This window comes from Leucoraja erinacea, chromosome 1 (genome assembly GCF_028641065.1).
Source record: "Leucoraja erinacea ecotype New England chromosome 1, Leri_hhj_1, whole genome shotgun sequence".
Lineage (NCBI taxonomy): Eukaryota > Metazoa > Chordata > Chondrichthyes > Rajiformes > Rajidae > Leucoraja > Leucoraja erinaceus.
The window spans coordinates 134,625,662-134,643,828 of NC_073377.1; the positions used below are offsets into that span (position 1 = coordinate 134,625,662).

The following is an 18,167-nucleotide window of genomic DNA, read 5'->3' on the forward strand; positions in this document are numbered from 1 at the left end:
ACTACTAATATCTGCAATCTCGTTACATATTTGTTCTTCCAATTCTCGCTCCCCATTTGGCGGTCTATAATACACCCCTATAAGTGTTGCTACACCTTTCCCACTTCTCAGTTCCACCCAAATAGCCTCCCTAGACGAGCCCTCTAATCTATCCTGCCAAAGCACTGCTGTAATATCTTCCCTGACTAGCAATGCAACACCTCCACCTCTTGCCCCTCCAATTCTATCACACCTGAAGCAACGAAATCCTGGAATATTTAGTTTCCAATCACAGCCCTCCTGCAACCATGTTTCACTGATCGCCACAACATCATACTTCCAGGTGTCAATCCAGGCTCTAAGTTCATTCACTTTTTTTACAATGCTCCTAGCATTAAAATATACACATTTAAGAAACCCACCCTCTCTTATTCTCTGATTATTTTCTTTTTCTTCTCTCTCCCCTACATTTTGGGTCAGAGTGCTACCATTCTCTGCCCCCTGCTTCACACACTGACTGCTAGCTTTCCCAATTTGAGTCCCTCCCCCCAACCATACTAGTTTAAAGTCTCCCCAGTAGCCTTTGCAAATCTCCCCGCCAGGATATTGGTCCCCCTTGAGTTCAAGTGCAACCCGTCCTTTCTGTACAGGTCGCACCTTCACCAAAAGAGGTCCCAATGATCCAGAAACTTGAATCCATACCCACTGCACCAGTCCCTCATCCACGCATTTATCCTCCACCTCACTCCATTCCTACTCTCACTGTCGCGTGGCACAGGCAGTAATCCTGAGATTGTTACCTTTCCAGTCCTTCTCCTTAACTCTCTACCTAACTCCCTAAATTCTTCTTTCAGGACCTCTTCTCTTTTTTTACCTATGTCGTTGGTACCTATATGCACCACAACCTCAGGCTCCTCTCCCTCCCATTTCAGGATTTCTTGGACACGTTCAGACACATCCCTGACCCTGGCACCAGGGAGGCAAACTACCAACCGGGACTTCTGTCTGCGTCCACAGAATCGCCTATCCGACCCCCTGACTATAGAGTCCCCTATTACAATTGCCCTCCCCTTCTTTTCCTTACCCTTCTGAGCAACCGGACCGGTCTTTGTGCCAGAGACCCGGTCGCTGTCGCTGCCCCCAGGTAGGCTGTCCCCCCCACCCTTACTCAAGCATGAGTACTTATTTCTAAGGTGTACAGCCACCGGGGTACTCACCAGTCCCTGCCTCTGCCCGTTGCCCTTCCTAACTGTGACCCAGTTTTCTGTCTCCCATGGTCTTGGAGTGACCACCTCCCTGTAACTCCTTTCTATGACCTCCTCGCTCTCCCTGAGCAGACAGAGGTCATCGAGTTGCTGTTCCAGGTTCCTGACACGGTCCCTTAGGTGCTCCATCTCGACGCACCTTGCGCAGATGTGGACGTCTGGAGGGCACTCCGACTCCATGACCTCCCACATCTGACATCCAGAACAGTAAACTGCCCTGGCCTTCATTGTCCCCCTTATCCAAATACAATAAAGCCTTACAATTACAATACAAATACAATACGACAAATACAAAACCAAAGATGACGAGAACTTGACGTAAAGGAACCGCTTGGAGATCTGTTTTAATCTGCAATTTGAGAAGGAGAAGGTTAAATTGGAAGTGTCAGTGATGTAGTTGAACAAAGGGGACTATGAAGGCATGAGAGGGGAACTGACAAGGTAGATTGGAAAGGGATCCTAGCAGGTAGCACTCTGGCACTCCAGGTGTCTATCCAGACTCTAAGCTCATCCACCTTTCTTACAATGCTCCTAGCATTAAAATATGCACATTTAAGAAACCCCCCATCTCTTATTCTCTGTTTATTTCCTTTTTTTTCTTTCTCCTCTTGTGTCCGAGTGCTTCCCTTTTCTGCTTCCTGCCTCCCATTCTGTCTACTAGCTTTCTCTATTTGAGTCCCTCGTCCCAACCATTGATCACCAATGAATGGCGGTGCTGGCTCGAAGGGCCGAATGGCCTCCTCCTGCACCTATTTGCTAAGTTACTAACAGCATCATATTTCACTTGGGCAGCTTACACCCCAGCGGTATGAATATTGATTTCTCTAACTTTAAGTATATCTTGCTTTCACTCTCTCTCCATCCCTTCCCACACAAATCTCTGACAAGTTTCACTTTCCTCCTGATTAATTTATTACTGATTGTATGCCTCATTGTCACCTTCCCTTCAGCTAACAATGAACCATTCTACATTTCCTTGATCATCTAGTCTGCCTCTCCCCGTACTCTCAGTCTGAAGAAGGGTCTTGGCCCAATATGTCACCCATTCCTTCGCTCCTGAGATACTGCCTGTCCTGCTGAGTTACTCCAGCATTTTGTGTCTATCTACAGTGTAAACCAGCATCTGCAGTTCCATAGTGTTGAATGTAGTGAGTGCAGGGACAAAGGAAGCTGAGCGTTGATGTGCATGGTCAATGTGGACAAATATAGACAGTAACAGAAGGAGCGAAACTCAGAGAGATGGGGAAGCTCAGCGGGTCAGACAGAGAACTAGCAGATGGAGTTTAATCTGAACAAGTGCACTTTGGGAGGTCAAACATAAGGGGAAAATACACCATTGAGTGCAAGACCCTTCTAGCATTGATGTTGAGAGGGATTGTGGGGTCCACGACTGGACTTGCGGGAGATAGACACAGAATACTGGAGTAACTCAGCGAGTCAGGCAGCATCTCCGGACAAAAGCATAGAAACATAGAAGATAGGTGCAGGAGGAGGGAATTCGGACCTTCGAGCCAGCACCGCCATTCATTGTGATCATGGCTGATCGTCCCCTATCAATAACCCATGCCTGCTTTCTCCCATATCCCTTGACTCCACTAGCCCCTAGAGCTCTATCTAACTCTCACTGAAATCCATCTAGTGATTTGGCCTCTGCTGCTCTCTGTGGCAGGGAATTCTATAAATTCATAACTGTCTGGGTTAAAAGGTTTTTTCTCACCTCAGTCTTAAATGACCTCCCCTTTATTCTAAGACTGTGGCCCCTGGTTCTGGACTCGCCCAACATTGGGACCATTTTTCCTGCATCTAGCTTGTCCAGTCCTTTTATCTATATTACTAAATCTCTGATCTTGAATGCTTTTGGCCCACTGTGCTGCGATTTCCGACAGAACAGCGCCACCTACGGCCGTCATTTTTGGCCATCTCGCTCAGAGCCCCCCTCCGCCTTACGGGTGCGGAGGATTTTTCCCATTCTCTCTGCTGCCCCAGCTGGAGGGAGGTGGAGGGACTATAAAACCAGGAAGTGGTGTGCCTCACACAGTCTCAGCAAGATGGATGAAGCCAAGGGTCACGCCTCTCTGAGCTCTGAATAACACTGAATAAATGTCTACACAACCGTGAGTACCCTTAATGTGGTTTGAAAATGAAAATTTGGTTTGTTTGAAGTAAAAAGGCACTGCCTGCAAATGGTTGTTTGAGTGCTTTGGCTTGAAGTTAACATAGAAACATAGAAATTAGGTGGAGGAATAGGCCATTTGGCCCTTCGAGCCTGCACCGCCATTCAATATGATCATCCAACTCAGTATCCCGTACCTGCCTTCTCTCCATACCCTCTGATCCCCTTAGCCACAAGGGCCACATCTAACTCCCTCTTAAATATAGCCAATGAACTGGCCTCAACTACCCTCCGTGGCAGAGAGTTCCAGAGATTCACCACTCTCTGTGTGAAAAAAGTTCTCCTCATCTCAGTTTTAAAGGATTTCCCCTTATCCTTAAGCTGTGACCCCTTGTCCTGGACTTCCCCAACATCGGGAGCAATCTTCCTGCATTTAGCCTGTCCAACCCATTAAGAATTTTGTAAGTTTCTATAAGATCCCCTCTCAATCTCCTAAATTCTAGAGAGTATAAACCAAGTCTATCCAGTCTTCCTTCATAAGACAGTCCTAATATCCCAGGAATCCGTCTGATGAACCTTCTCTGCACTCCCTCTATGCCAATAATGTCCTTCCTCAGATTTGGAGACCAAAACTGTACGCAATACTCCAGGTGGTCTCACCAAGACCCTGTACAACAGCAGTAGAACCTCCCTGCTCCTATACTCAAATCCTTTTGCTATGAAAGCCAACATACCATTCGCTTTCTTTACTGCCTGCTGCACCTGCATGCCTACCTTCAATGACTGGTGTACCATGACACCCAGGTCTCGCTGCATCTCCCCCTATCCCAATCGGCCACCATTTAGATAATAGTCTGCTTTCCCGTTTTTGCCACCAAAATGGATAACCTCACATTTATCCACATTATACTGCATCTGCCAAACATTTGCCCACTCACCCAGCCTATCCCAGTCACCTTGCAGTCTCCTAGCATCCTCCTCACAGCTAAAGGCACTACTTACTGCAAATGGTGACTTAGGTGTTTTGGCTTGAAGTTGAAAGGCACTACGTACTGCAAATGGTGGCTTGGGTGCTTTGACTTGAAGTTGAAAAGGCACTACGTACTGCAAATGGTGGCTTGGGTGTTTTGGCTTGAAGTTGAAAGGCACTACTTACTGCAAATGGTGGCTTGGGAGCTTTGGTTTAAAGTTGAAAGGCACTACTAACTGCAAATGGTGGCTTGGGAGCTTTGGCTTGAAGTTGAAAGGCAATATTTACTGCAAATGGTGGCATGAAGTTGAAAGGCACTACTTTCTGCAATTGGCTTGGATGCGTTGCTTGAAGTTGAAAGGCACTACTTACTGCAAATGGTGGCTTGGGTGCTTTGCTTGAAGTTGAAAGGCACTACTTACTGCAAATGGTGGCTTTAAATTGTGTGTGTTTTTAAATTTTATGTTCCTTTTTAACTTATTTCTAAATTCTAACTCCCTAGTACTAACAAAGTATGACAGGGAAACCCTCTCAAATCGAAACTCCAGGGCAAATGGAGACTTTTTAAACTCTGTACTTACTGATCCAGCATAGCCAGCAGAGATCAACAGAAGCTGCTTCAACAATAGGAGCTCGGCTACAAGGAAAACCTGGAGAAAACATTGAGGGAAGCGGGGGGGGGGGGGGGGGGGGGGGGGGATTCGGAATAGGCTGAAAGTCCAAGCCTTTCGTCCTCCTCTACCACTTACGGCTGTGATTTTTGGCCATCTTACTCAGTCCCCCCTCTGCTGAGCAGGTGCAGAGAATTCTTCCCATCAATGAAAAATAAAAGTGTTATTAGTGTTTAAAAAAATTTGAGAATCTCTCTCCTGTCAATCACGGCCTGAAAGCTGGTGGGAGGGGGAGGGGTTATAAAACCCGGAAGTGTGGGTGTGGCTCAGTCTCTGCATGATGGGGGAGGGAGAGGTCATGACTGTCTGAGCTGTGAATCAACTGAACACACTGAATGTCTACTGAACTGAGTTTGGTGTTTTGTGTGGTTTTATGGTGGTTTCACCCTGCATGAAATAGTATGAAGCTGCATTTGAATTTGGTGGCCTTGGACCCTGCTTGAAGTGGAATGAAACTGCACTTGAATTTGGTGGCCTTGCACCTGCTTGAAGTGGTATGAAACTGCAGTTGAATTTGGTGGCCTTGCACCCTGCTGAAAGTGGTATGAAACTGCACTTGAATTTGGTGGCCTTGCACCCTGCTTGAAATGGAATTTCATGGAACAGTCGTGAGTCAACTGCCAGCCCACCAGCCGTGAGTGAGCTGCCAGCAGATCAGGCTTGAGGGACTGAGCTGCCACCCCAAGAACCCATACTAGCGCTCCAGAAAGCCCCCCCACTGGCCACTAATATTGGAATTGGTGGAGAGGTGGAATATTGCGTCGGGGGACCAACCCTCCTGTGTGAACATGGGACCCAACGGGTCCCACTTAGTCTAGTAATTTTATATGTTTCTATAAGATCCCCCCCCTCATCCTTCGAAATTCCAGTGAATACAAGCCTAGTCTTTTCAATCTTTCCTCATATGACAGTCCCGCCATCCCAGGGATCATTCTCGTGAACCTACGCTGCGCTGCCTCAATCACAAGGATGTCCTTCCTCAAATTAGGAATCCAAAACTGTACACGATACTCCAGATGTGGTCTCACCAGAGCCCTATACCACTGCAGAAGAACCTCTTTACTCCTATACTGAAATCCTCTTGTTATGAAGGCCAATTAGCTTACTTCACTGCCTGCTGTACCTGTAAGCCAACTTTCAGTGACCGGTGTACAAGGCCGCCCAGGTCTTGCTGCACCTCCCCCTTACCTAACTTAACCCCATTGAGATAATAATCTGCCCCCTTGTTTTTGCCGCCAAAGTGGATGACCTCACATTTATCTATATTATACTGCATTTGCCCACTCACTCAACCTGTCCAGATCACCCTGCAACCTCCTAACATCCTCTTCACAGTTCACACTGCCACCCAGCTTTGTGTCATCCGCAAACTTGCTAGTGTTGCTCCTAATTCCCTCTTCCAAAACATTAATATATATGGCAAACAGTTGCGGCCCCAACACCAAGCCTTGCAGCACTCTACTCGCCACTGCCTGCCATTCTGAAAAGGACCCTCATAAAATTCCAGAAGATTAGTCAAGCGTGATTTCCCTTTCATAAATTCATGTTGACTTGGACTAATCCTTTTACTGCCATCCAAATGCCCCATTATTACCTCTTTAATAATTGACTCCAGCATCTTTCCCACCACCGAAGTCAGGCTACTGGTCTGTAATTCCCCGTTTTCCCTCGCTCCTTTCTTGAAATCCACAGGAAGTGATCCTGAATTTATTGAACAATGGAAAGTGATCACCAATATGTCCACTATTTCTAGAGCCACCTCCCTGAGGACCCTGGACTGCAGACCATCAGGTCCAGGGGATTTATCATCCCATTATCGTCCCATTAGCCTACCCAATACTATTTCTCGCCTAATGAAAATTTCTTTCAGTTCCTCGACCCCCTTAGATCCTCTGTCCTCCAGTACATCTGGGAGATTGTTTGTGTCTTCCTTGGTGAAGACAGATCCGAAGTACCTATTCAACTCTTCTGCCATTTCCTTGTTGCACATAATAATTTCACCCGTGTCTGCCTTCAAGGGACCCACATTTGACTTTGCTACTCTTTTTCCCTTAACATATCTAAAGAAGCTTTTACTGTCCTTTATATTCCTGGCCAGCTTCCCTTCGTACTTCATCTTTTCAACCCATATTGCCCGTTTTGTTTCCTTCTGTTGTCCTATAAAAGTTTCCCAATCCTCTGGCTTCCGACTACTCTTTGCTGTTTTATACATTGCCTCTTGCAACCCTTAGAATCTTTTTTCCTTTTTTGAATGAAATGATCCTGCGTCTTCCGGATTATGCCCAGAAATTCCTGTTTCACCATCATTCCTGCTAGCAACTGGATCTTGTTCCAGTTCTGGATGTGGACTTGGGTTAGGGCAGGTGTTACCCTGGGGACTGCTCTTTATGGATTCCCACAGCAGTTGGATTCACCCTAACAAGATGTTCTTACCTTTGAATTGCTCAGATGAGAACTCACGCGAGGCAGAGCTGGAGTGGAGGGAGAAAGCGAAGAGGGAACTGGAGGACTGGTACACACAGCAGGAGGAGCAACTGGAGGGAATGAAAACCAACAACAGGTAGTCACTGGCAGCTCCTGTCACTCATCCAAACCTACCCTTGCCTGGCGGAACTCTGGGCAAATGATCCCATTATCAGTCGGCAGATAAGATAAATGATTCAGCTGGTGCACAAAGACATGGGGGCGAGTGATGGTGGCTCCAACACTCAATCCTCCCATTAACCTCCTTGGTCCCTAATTCTGTATATTGTGGTGGAGTTGCTGCCTTACAGCAAAATGCAGTGCCAGAGAGCCCGGTTTGATCCCGACTACGGCTGCTGTCTGTAGGGAGTTTGTACGTTCTCCCCGTGATCTGTGGGTTTTCTCCGAGAACTTTGGTTTCCTCCCACACTCCAAAGATGTACAGGTTTGATAAATTGGCTTGATAAAATGTTAAATTGTCCAAGTTGGCGATATGCGGGAATACTACCCTGCCGACTACAAAATTCAGAAGGCTCAGAAGGTATTGTCCCACCTGTCCAACGTCTGAGATTGTCCCAATGCCCAGCTGAGCAGCTTTATGGGGTGGGGGGGGTTCAGATTCCCACTCTCTGTTCATGATTCATTATACTTTACTGTCCATTCAATGATAATCTCAACACAAGGTAGACACACAATGCTGGAGGAACACATGGATGACGTTTCAGACTGTCAAAGTCTGAAGAAGGGTCTCGACCCAAAGCGTCACCCATTCCTTCTCTCCAGAGATGCTGCCTGTCCTGAGTTACTCCAGCATTGTGTGTCTATCTTGGGTTGAGATTTGAACCAGCATCTGCAGTTCTTTCCTATACACAATCTCAACCCATATCAACTGATGTCTACCAGAGGGTTGCCACCAGAACCAAGCAGCCACCTCAAAGCTACCCTGACTAAGAGCTGTCCTGTGTTAGAAAGAGCAATATATTTGAGCCATAGTCACAGGCCCTTTGGCCCAACTCGGCTATGCTTACCAAGATGCCCCATCAAAGCTAGTCCCATCTTTCTGACCCACTGAGTTACTCAAGATTTTTGTGTCGATCTCCCATTTGTCCACCTTTGGCCCATATCCCTCGAAAGTTTTCCTATCAATGTACCAGTCCAAATATCTATTAAATGATTTTATTATACCTGCCTGAACTACCTCCCTGCCATTTTTTTTCACATACCCAGCACCCTCTGTGTGAAAAGGTTACCTTTGAGGTTCCTATTAGATATTTCCCCTCTCACCTTAAATCTATGCCCTCTTGATTCCCCTACACTGGGTAAAAGAATCTGGGTGTTCACCCTATCTATTCCCCTCACAATATTATATACCTCTATGAGATTACCCCACAGCCTCATGTGCTCCAAGGAATAAAGTCCGAACCTGCCCAATCTCTCCCTATGTTGCAAGTGGGACTAACTTAGATGGGGCATCTTGGTAGTCATGGACGAGTTGGGCCGAAGGGCCTGTTTCCGCACTGTGTGACTCGGCCCAACAAGTCCAGAGAACATCCTCTTAAAGTTTCTCTGCGCTATTTCCAGCTTAATGGCATCTTTCCTGTAACAGGGTGACCAAAACTGTACGAAGTACTCCCAGTGCGGCCTCACCAAAGACTTGTACAAGTAGCTGGTGATCCTTAGTCTGCCGTTAACTCCTCCATTTCTCAGCTAACCATTGTCAGCCATTAAAGTTAGCAAGGCTTCAAATAAAGAAATATCAAAATGAAGGGGTCCAGTTTGAGGTCATGTCATAAGTGATAAGTGATAGGAGCAGAATTAGGCCATTCATAAAACCATATAACAATTACAGCACGGAAACAGGTAATCTCGGCCCTACAAGTCTGTGCCGAACAATTATTTTCCCCTATTCCCATCTACCTGCACTCATACCATAACCCTCCATTCCTTTCCCATCCATATACCTATCCCAATTTATTTTTAAATGATAAAATCGAACCTGCCTCCACCACTTCCTCTGAAAGCTCATTCCACACAGCTACCACTCTCTGAGTAAAGAAGTTCCTCCTCATGTCACCATTAAACTTCTGTCCCTTAATTCTGAAGTCATGTCCTCTTGTTTGAATCTTCCCTACTCTCACTTCTATACTCAATGCTCTGATTTATAAAGGCTGGCATACCAAAAGCTTTCTTTACCACCCTATCTACATGAGATTCCACCTTCAGGGAACTATGCAGTTATTCCTAGATCCCTCTGTTCAACTGCATTCCTCAATTCGCTACCATTTACCATGTACATCCTATTTTGATTTGTCCTGCCAAGATGTAGCACCTCAAACGTATGAGCATTAAACTCCATCTGCCATCTTTCAGCCCACTCTTCCAAATGGCCTAAATCTCTCAGTAGACTTTGGAAATCTACTTCATTATCCACAACACCACCTATCTTAGTATCATCTGCATACTTACTAATCCAATTTACCACGCCTTCATCCAGATCATTGATGTACATGACAAACAACAGTGGACCCAGCACAGATCCCTGAGGCACCCCACTAGTCACCTGCCTCCAACCTGACAAACAGCCATCCACCATTACTCTCTGGCGTCTCCAATTCAGCCACTATCTATCTTGCTACTCCTGCATTTATACCCAAGAATTGAACCTTCTTAACCAACCTTCCATGAGGAACCTTGTTAAAGGCCTTACTAAAGTAGTAAGGGGTAGCAACACTTATAGGGGTGTATTATAGACCTCCAAATGGGGAGCGAGAATTGGAAGAGCAAATATGTAAGGAGATTGCAGATATTAGTAGTAAGCACAAGGTAGTGATTGTGGGAGATTTCAATTTTCCACACATAGACTGGGAAACACATTCTGTAAATGGGCTGGATGGGTTGGAGTTAGTAAAATGTGTGCAGGATAGTTTTTTTGCAGCAATACATAGAGGTACCAACTAGAGAAGGGGAGGTGCTGGACCTCCTGTTAGGAAATGAGACGGGTCAGGTGGCAGAGGTATGCGTTGGGGAACAGTTCGGGTCCAGTGATCATAATACCATTAGTTTCAATATAATTATGGAGAGGGTCAGAACTGGACCTAGGGTTGAGGTTTTTGATTGGCGAAAGACTAACTTTGAGGAGATGCGAAAGAATTTAAAAGAGAAATGGATGACATTTAAAGGTGAAATTTTAAGAGTACCATATAACCATATAACAATTACAGCACGGAAACAGACCATCTCGGCCCTACAAGTCCGTGCCGCCACAACTTTTTTTCCCTTAATCCCACCTGCCTGCACTCATACCATAACCCTCCATTCCCTTCTCATCCATATGCCTATCCAATTTATTTTTAAATGATACCAACGAACCTGCCTCCACCACTTCCACTGGAAGCTCATTCCACACCGCTACCACTCTCTGAGTAACGAAGTTCCCCCTCATGTTACCCCTAAACTTCTGTCCCTTAATTCTGAAGTACAGAATCTTTATGTCCCTGTTCGGTTGAAAGGAAATAGTAAACATCGGAAAAAGCCATGGTTTTCAAGGGAAATTGGACACTGGGTTTGGAAAAAGAGAGAAATCTACAATAATTATAGGCAGCATGGAGAAAATGAGGTGCTTGAGGAGTATAAAGAATGTAAAAAGAACCTTAAGAAAGAAATTAGAAAAGCTAAAAGAAGATATGAGGTTGCTTTGGCAAGTAAGGTGAAAGTAAATCCAAAGGGTTTCTACTGCTATATTAATAGCAAAAGGATAACGAGGGATAAAATTGGTCCTTTTTAAAAACAAATTCTTTATGCACAACTACTACGGACTGACGCAAAACTGCATTTCGTTGTACTCATACTTGTATTTGTGCGATGACATTAAAGTTGAATTGAATTAAATAGAGAGTCAGAGTGGACAGCTATCTGCAGAGCCAAATGAGATGGGCGAGATATTGAACAATTTCTTTTCTTCGGTATTCACCAAGGAGAAGGATATTGAATTATGTGAGGTAAGGGAAACAAGTAGAGTAGCCATGGATACTATGAGATTAAAAGAAAAAGAAGTACTGACACTTGAAAAATATAAAAGTGGATAAGTCTCCAGGTACTGACAGGTTATTCCCTAGGACATTGAGATAAGTTAGTGTAGAAATAGCAGGGGCTATGACAGAAATATTTCAAATGTCATTAGAAACAGGAATAGTGCCCAAGGATTGGCGTACTGCGCATGTTGTTCCATTGTTTAAAAAGGGTTCTAAGAGTAAACCGAGCAATTATAGACCTGTTAGTTTGACTTCAGTGGTGGGCAAATTAATGGAAAGGATACTTAGAGATAATATATATAAGCATCTGGATAAACAGGGTCTGATTAGGAACAGTCAACATGGATTTGTGCCTGGAAGGTCATGTTTGACTAATCTTCTTGAATTTTTTGAAGCGGATACTCGGGAAATTGATGAGGGTAAAGCAGTGGATGTTGTATATATGGACTTCAGTAAGGCCTTTGACAAGGTTCCTCATGGAAGGTTGGTTAAGAAGGTTCAATTGTTGGGTATTAATGGTGGAGTAGCAAGATGGATTCAACAGTGGCTGAATGGGAGATGCCAGAGAGTAATGGTGGATGGCTGTTTGTCAGGTTGGAGGCCAGTGACTAGTGGGATGCCACAGGGATCTGTGTTGGGTCCACTGTTGTTTGTCATGTACATCAATGATCTGGATGATGGTGTGGTAAATTGGATTAGTAAGTATGCAGATGATACTAAGGTAGGTGGTGTTGTGGATAATGTAGTAGATTTTCAAAGTCTACAGAGAGATTTATGCCAGTTGGAAGAGTGGGCTGAAAGATGGCAGATGGAGCTTAATGCTGATAAGTGTGAGGTGCTACATCTTGGCAGGACAAATCAAAATAGGACGTACATGGTAAATGGTAGGGAATTGAGGAATGCAGGTGAACAGAAGGATCTGGGAATAACTGTGCACAGTTCCATGAAAGTGGAATCTCATGTAGATAGGGTGGTAAAGAAAGCTTTTGGTGTGCTGGTCTTTATAAATCAGAGCATTGAGTATAGAAGCTGGGATGTAATATTAAAATTGTACAAGGCATTGGTGAGGCCAATTCTGGAGTATGGTGTACAATTTTGGTCACCTAATTATAGGAAGGATATCAACAAAATGGAGAGAGTGCAGAGGAGATTTACTAGAATGTTGCCTGGGTTTCAGCAACTAAGTTACAGAGAAAGGTTGAATAGGTTAGGTCTTTATTCTTTGGAGCGCAGAAGGTTAAGGGGGGACTTGATAGAGGTCTTTAAAAATGATGAGAGGGATAGACATGGATAAGCTTTTCCCACTGAGAGTAGGGAAGATTCAAACAAGAGGACATGACATCAGAATTAAGAGACAGACGTTTAGGGGTAACATGAGGGGGAACGTCTTTACTCAGAGAGTGGTGACTGTGTGGAATGAGCTTCCAGTGGAAGTGGTGGAGGCAGGTTCAATTTTATCATTTAAAAATAAATTGGATAGATATATGGACGGGAAAGGAATGGAGGGTTATGGTCTGAGTGCAGGTAGATGGGACTAGGGGAGAATACGTGTTCGGCACGGACTAGAAAGGCCGAGATGGCCTGTTTCCGTGCTGTAATTGTTATATGGTTATAAAGTCCATATAGACAACATCCACTGCTTTACCCTCATCAATTTCCCTAGTAACCTCTTCAAAAAATTCAAGATTAGTCAAACATGACCTTCCGGGCACAAATCCATGTTGTCTGTTCCTAATCAGACCCTGTTTATCCTGATGCTTATATTATTATCTCTAAGTATCTTTTCCATTAATTTGCCCACCACTGAAGTCAAACTAACAGGTCTATAATTGCTAGGTTTACTCTTAGAACCCCTTTTAAACAATGGAACAACATGCGCAGTACGCCAATCCTCCGGCACCATTCCCGTTACTAATGACATTTAAAATATTAAAATTCGTCCCATCAAGTCTACTCCACCATTTGATCATGGCTGATCTATCTTTCATAGAAACATAGAAACATAGAAATGAGGTGCAGGAGTAGGCCATTCGGCCCTTCGAGCCTGCACCGCCATTCAATATGATCATGGCTGATCATCCAACTCAGTATCCCGTACCTGCCTTACCACATTCCCTCCTAACCACATTCTCCTGCCTTCTACCCATAACCCCTGACACCTGTACTAATCGAGAATCAACCTATCTCTGCCTTCCGGCAGACACATCCGGTAATGGCGGCGCTGCCCTAGCAGCCTGCAGTCCGTCTGTTTTTTCTTTTTTTTTTTTCTTTTGTCCTGTTTAGTTAATTTTAGTTTATTAGGTTGTGTATGTGTGGGGGGGGGTGGGTGAGAAACATGTTTTTGGACTCTTCATTCTGGGGGATGAGACTTGTCCTGTCGTCTTGTCCTCCGCCTGCGCTGAGGCCTAAGGGTGGAGCTGGCGGCCTCCAACTGGGACCGACCTCGAGGCTCTGGAGGCAGAACCAACCAGGACTTACCAACTGAGGCTGGCGGACTTCAGGTCTGTGGTGACGTTGTGGCGGCAGCGACCCGACATCGGGGCTGTGGTGGCGTTGCGATGGCGGCGACCCGACTTTGGAGCCTCTGAGGCTCGGCCGCGGGCCACTGGACGACATCGTCGGGAGCTCGCAGGTCACAGGTTGATAACCTGTTTTTCCGGAGTTCCCACAACAACAGCTTCGTCTGCTGGACTGGAGGGCGGCAGCTTCGAGCGCCCCGGACCGCGGAGTTTGAACCGGCCCGTTCGCGGAGCTCGGATTCAGCCGCGGGACTTGCTTACCATCACCCAGCGGGGTCACAACATTGGAGGCCTGGATCGCCTCAGCGCAGAGGGAGAACAAGGAGGGAAGAGACAATGACTTTAAGACTTTTGCCTTCCGTCACAGTGAGGAGGTGCCTGGCGGACTCACTGTGGTGGATGTTAAATCTGTGTTTATCGTGTGTTTTGTTATTTTATTCTATGGTATGACTGCAAGGCATGAAATTTCGTTAAGACTGAAAAGTCTGAATGACAATAAAGGATACTTGATACTCGATACTTAAAAAATATCCATTGACCTGACCTCCACAGCCTTCTGTGGCAAAGAATTCCACAGATTCACCACCCTCTAACTAAATAAATCGCTCCTCATCTCCTTCCTAAAGTAACATCCTTTAATTCTGAGGCTATGACCTCTAGTCCTAGACTCTCCAACAAGTGGAAACATCCTCTCCACATCCACTCAATCCAATCCTTTCACTATTCGGTACATTTCAATGAGGTCCCTCTCATTCTTCTAAACTCCAGCGAGTACAGGCCCAGTGCCGTCAAACGCTCATCGTAAACCTACTCATTCCTGGGATTATTCTTATAAACCTCGTCTGGAGCCTCTCCAGAGCCAGCACATCCTTCCTCAGATATGGTGCCCAAAATTGCTCACAATATTCCAAATGTGGTCTGACCAGCGCCTTATAGAGCCTCAGCATTAAACCTTAACTTTCCTATTTGGAAATTTCTCCTGCTCCACCTACGCTTTGCTTTCTCTTTATGAGTCAACTTTAGCAGCGGGGGAAAGTCGGGAGAGACTATTTTAGCCAAAGGACTCAGAGTCAGTAGAATTTGTAAATGTTTGTTCCTTTTCGTACCGTCTTTGCAGAAAATCGTGAACTGTGTTACTGACGATGCAACTGTTTCTGAATCAGAGGTTTCATGAGAGCCTGTCCAGTTTCCACATCTGCTCTCCCTGGTGTCTACATGTTTCCTGTCTCATTCTGTTTCCTGCCTTGCAGCTCCTCCCGCGGGCTTACACTGGCTGTCTGGCACTTTTCACAGAGTGGAAACGGTCAGATTTTACTTTTGATTGCAAATGTTTCACGGGAAGCTGGAAGCTCGTGAGCACAGCTCATACTTTCCACCACTGAAGTTTATTTCATTCCAGAAGTGACAGCAGACGGAAAGACTCCCACTTCTTAATGCATCAAAGGCGAGCTTAATAATGGGAGCCACAACTCCTGGTAACGAATAGTCAACAGTGTTTAATTGTCTTATGTACCAGCAACTGAACCATCAAATCCTTACTTGCTGCAGCTTTACAAGCCTGTAAACACAAGAGTCGAGAGTGTTTTATAGTCATATGTCCCAGATATAACAATGAAATTCTTACTTGCTGCAGTACAACAGAATATGTAAACTTAGTACATAACGGGGGGGAAAAAAAGTTCAGCGTGTATATATACACATGCACACATACTCGTACACACAATAACACACATAAATATATAATAATCAATAATACAATAAATTACTAACCTTAATACAAGGTAACTGTGCAGCCAAACACACAGTGCTTAGTGTTGCTGCCGTAAGTGTTGTGTTCAAGAGGCTGATGGGTGCTGGGAAGATGCAGTACTTGATCCTACTGATTAAGTTCCTCAGTATACATAGAAACATAGAAATTAGGTGCAGGAGTAGGCCATTCGGCCCTTCAAGCCTGCACCGCCATTCAATATGATCATGGCTGATCATCCAACTCAGTATCCCGTACCTGCCTTCTCTCCATACCCTCTGATCCCTTAGCCACAAGGGCCACATCTAACTCCCTCTTAAATATAGCCAATGAACTGGCCTCGACTACCCTCTGCGGCAGAGAGTTCCAGAGATTCACCACTCTCTGTGTGAAAAAAGTTCTTCTCATCTCGGTTTTAAAGGATTTCCCCCTTATCCTTAAGCTGTGACCCCTTGTCCTGGACTTCCCCAACATCGGGAGCAATCTTCCTGCATCTAGCCTGTCCAACCCCTTAAGAATTTTGTAAGTTTCTATATGATCCCTCTCAATCTCCTAAATTCTAGTGAGTATAAACCAAGTCTATCCAGTCTTTCTTCATAAGACAGTCCTGACATCCCAGGAATCCGTCTGATGAACCTTCTCTGCACTCCCTCTATGGCAATAATGTCTCTCTTTCAGTCCTTGGCAATGCAGAGTCCGAGGATTCTTTTGTCGTTCACCCAGGTAACAAGATAGAGATCCCAACAAAATAGCCTTTGTTGAAAATAGTCAACAGAACTTTCAGCAGAGGTTGAATGAATGTGAGGAGAGGTGTAATGAATGAATGAATGAATGAAAACATTTATTGTCATTGCACAATACTGTGCAACGAAATTCCATTGCATCTCCTCCAGTTAAAAAATACAAACACGACAAACATTGACACATATGTACACTTATTAGTAAAAATAATAAATAAGTATTTAAAAATAATTTTAAAAGAATGTTGTATTTCTTGGAATTACATTTTGCTTCCCCAGTGTTCTCTGTTGGAATTAAGTTCTTTTATCGCACATGGGTAGAAACTATTTTTTAGTCTACTGGTGCGAGCCTTCAGAGACCTGAATCACCTCCCAGAGGGTAGCAGAGTGAAAAGGTCAGTTGGGAAGTCCTTAATCCATCTGCATGTGCTTGCATTAACACCCAGATCAGACAGTTTGTCCACCATTCTGCTGGGGATGATGGTATTAAATGCAGAACTAAAATCTACAAATAACATCCTCACATATGAGCAAGGGCGCTCCAGATGTGTCAGTGCAGAATGTAGAGCTATGCTGATGGCATCCTCCGTTGACCTATTAGTTCTATATGCAAACTGATACTAATCCAGGGTGGATGGGAATGAGGACTTAATGTGGGCCAGGACCAGCCGTTCAAAACACTTCATCACCGTTGAAGTGAGAGCAACAGGTGAGTAATAGATTTTTTTTGGGTACAGGCACGATAGTAGCAGTCTTGAACCATTTAGGGACAGTGCACGTTGACAGAGAGAGGTTAAAGATGTCGCTAAAAACCTCCGCTAACTGGTCTGCACAGTCCCGCAATACTCTCCCTGGGATGCCATCTGGGCCAGCAGCCTTCCTGGGGTTGACCCTGCGGAGTGCTCTTCTGGAAAACATTTCCAGCTGGTAAACCTTCCATTGGGTAACCATAGAACAGTCCAGCACAGTGACAGACCCTTCGGCCCACAATATCACTGCTGTACATCATACTAAATTTAATCTCTGCCTGTGTGTGTTCCATATTCCTCCATTCCTTGCATATCCATGTGCCTATCTAAAAGCCTCTCATCTGCCTCCACCACCACCCCTTCACCAGCGTGTTCCCTCACCTCTACCATCACCACCACTGCTCAGAGGAGAGGGACACCAACAGATCAGGTGTTTGGCCACTCTTCCCCCTCCACCACGTCAAGCTCTCTCTGCGAATCCTGTGCCATGCTTAGAGTTGCAGAGTTATACAATGTGGAAACAGGCCTACGTCCAATTCGTCCACACCGACCAACATGTCCCATCTACCCTCGTCCCACCTGCCTGCGTTTAGCCCATATACCTCTTGAGCGCACCGGAGAGGAAAAGACTACAAAAAGTAGTAAACACTGCCCAGTCCATCATCGGCTCTGACCTTCCTTCCATCGAGGGGATTTATCGCAGTCGCTGCCACAAAACGGTTGGCAGTATCATCAAAGACCCACACCATCCTGGCCACACACTCATCTCCCTGCTACCTTCAGGTAGAAGGTACAGGAGCCTGAAGACTGCAAGAACCAGTTTCAGGAATAGCTACTTCCCCACAGCCATTAAGCCTGGCTCGGCCAAAACTTTGATTATTAATAACCAATTATCTGTTATTAGCACTTGATCATTTTAT

The 18,167-nt window shown here is 45.2% G+C and overlaps 1 protein-coding gene across 4 annotated transcripts in view; it reads left to right on the plus strand.

The window, feature by feature from the left end:
* The window catches only part of LOC129702089 (clathrin light chain A-like), a 77,369-nt gene that overhangs the window by 38,366 nt on the left and 20,836 nt on the right, over nt 1-18,167 (plus strand). For all 4 annotated transcript variants that reach the window (XM_055643646.1, XM_055643665.1, XM_055643637.1 and 1 more), the window contains exon 4: nt 7,447-7,558. In XM_055643646.1, coding sequence (XP_055499621.1) covers nt 7,447-7,558 — 112 coding nt within the window. The remainder of the gene's footprint in view (nt 1-7,446; nt 7,559-18,167) is intronic.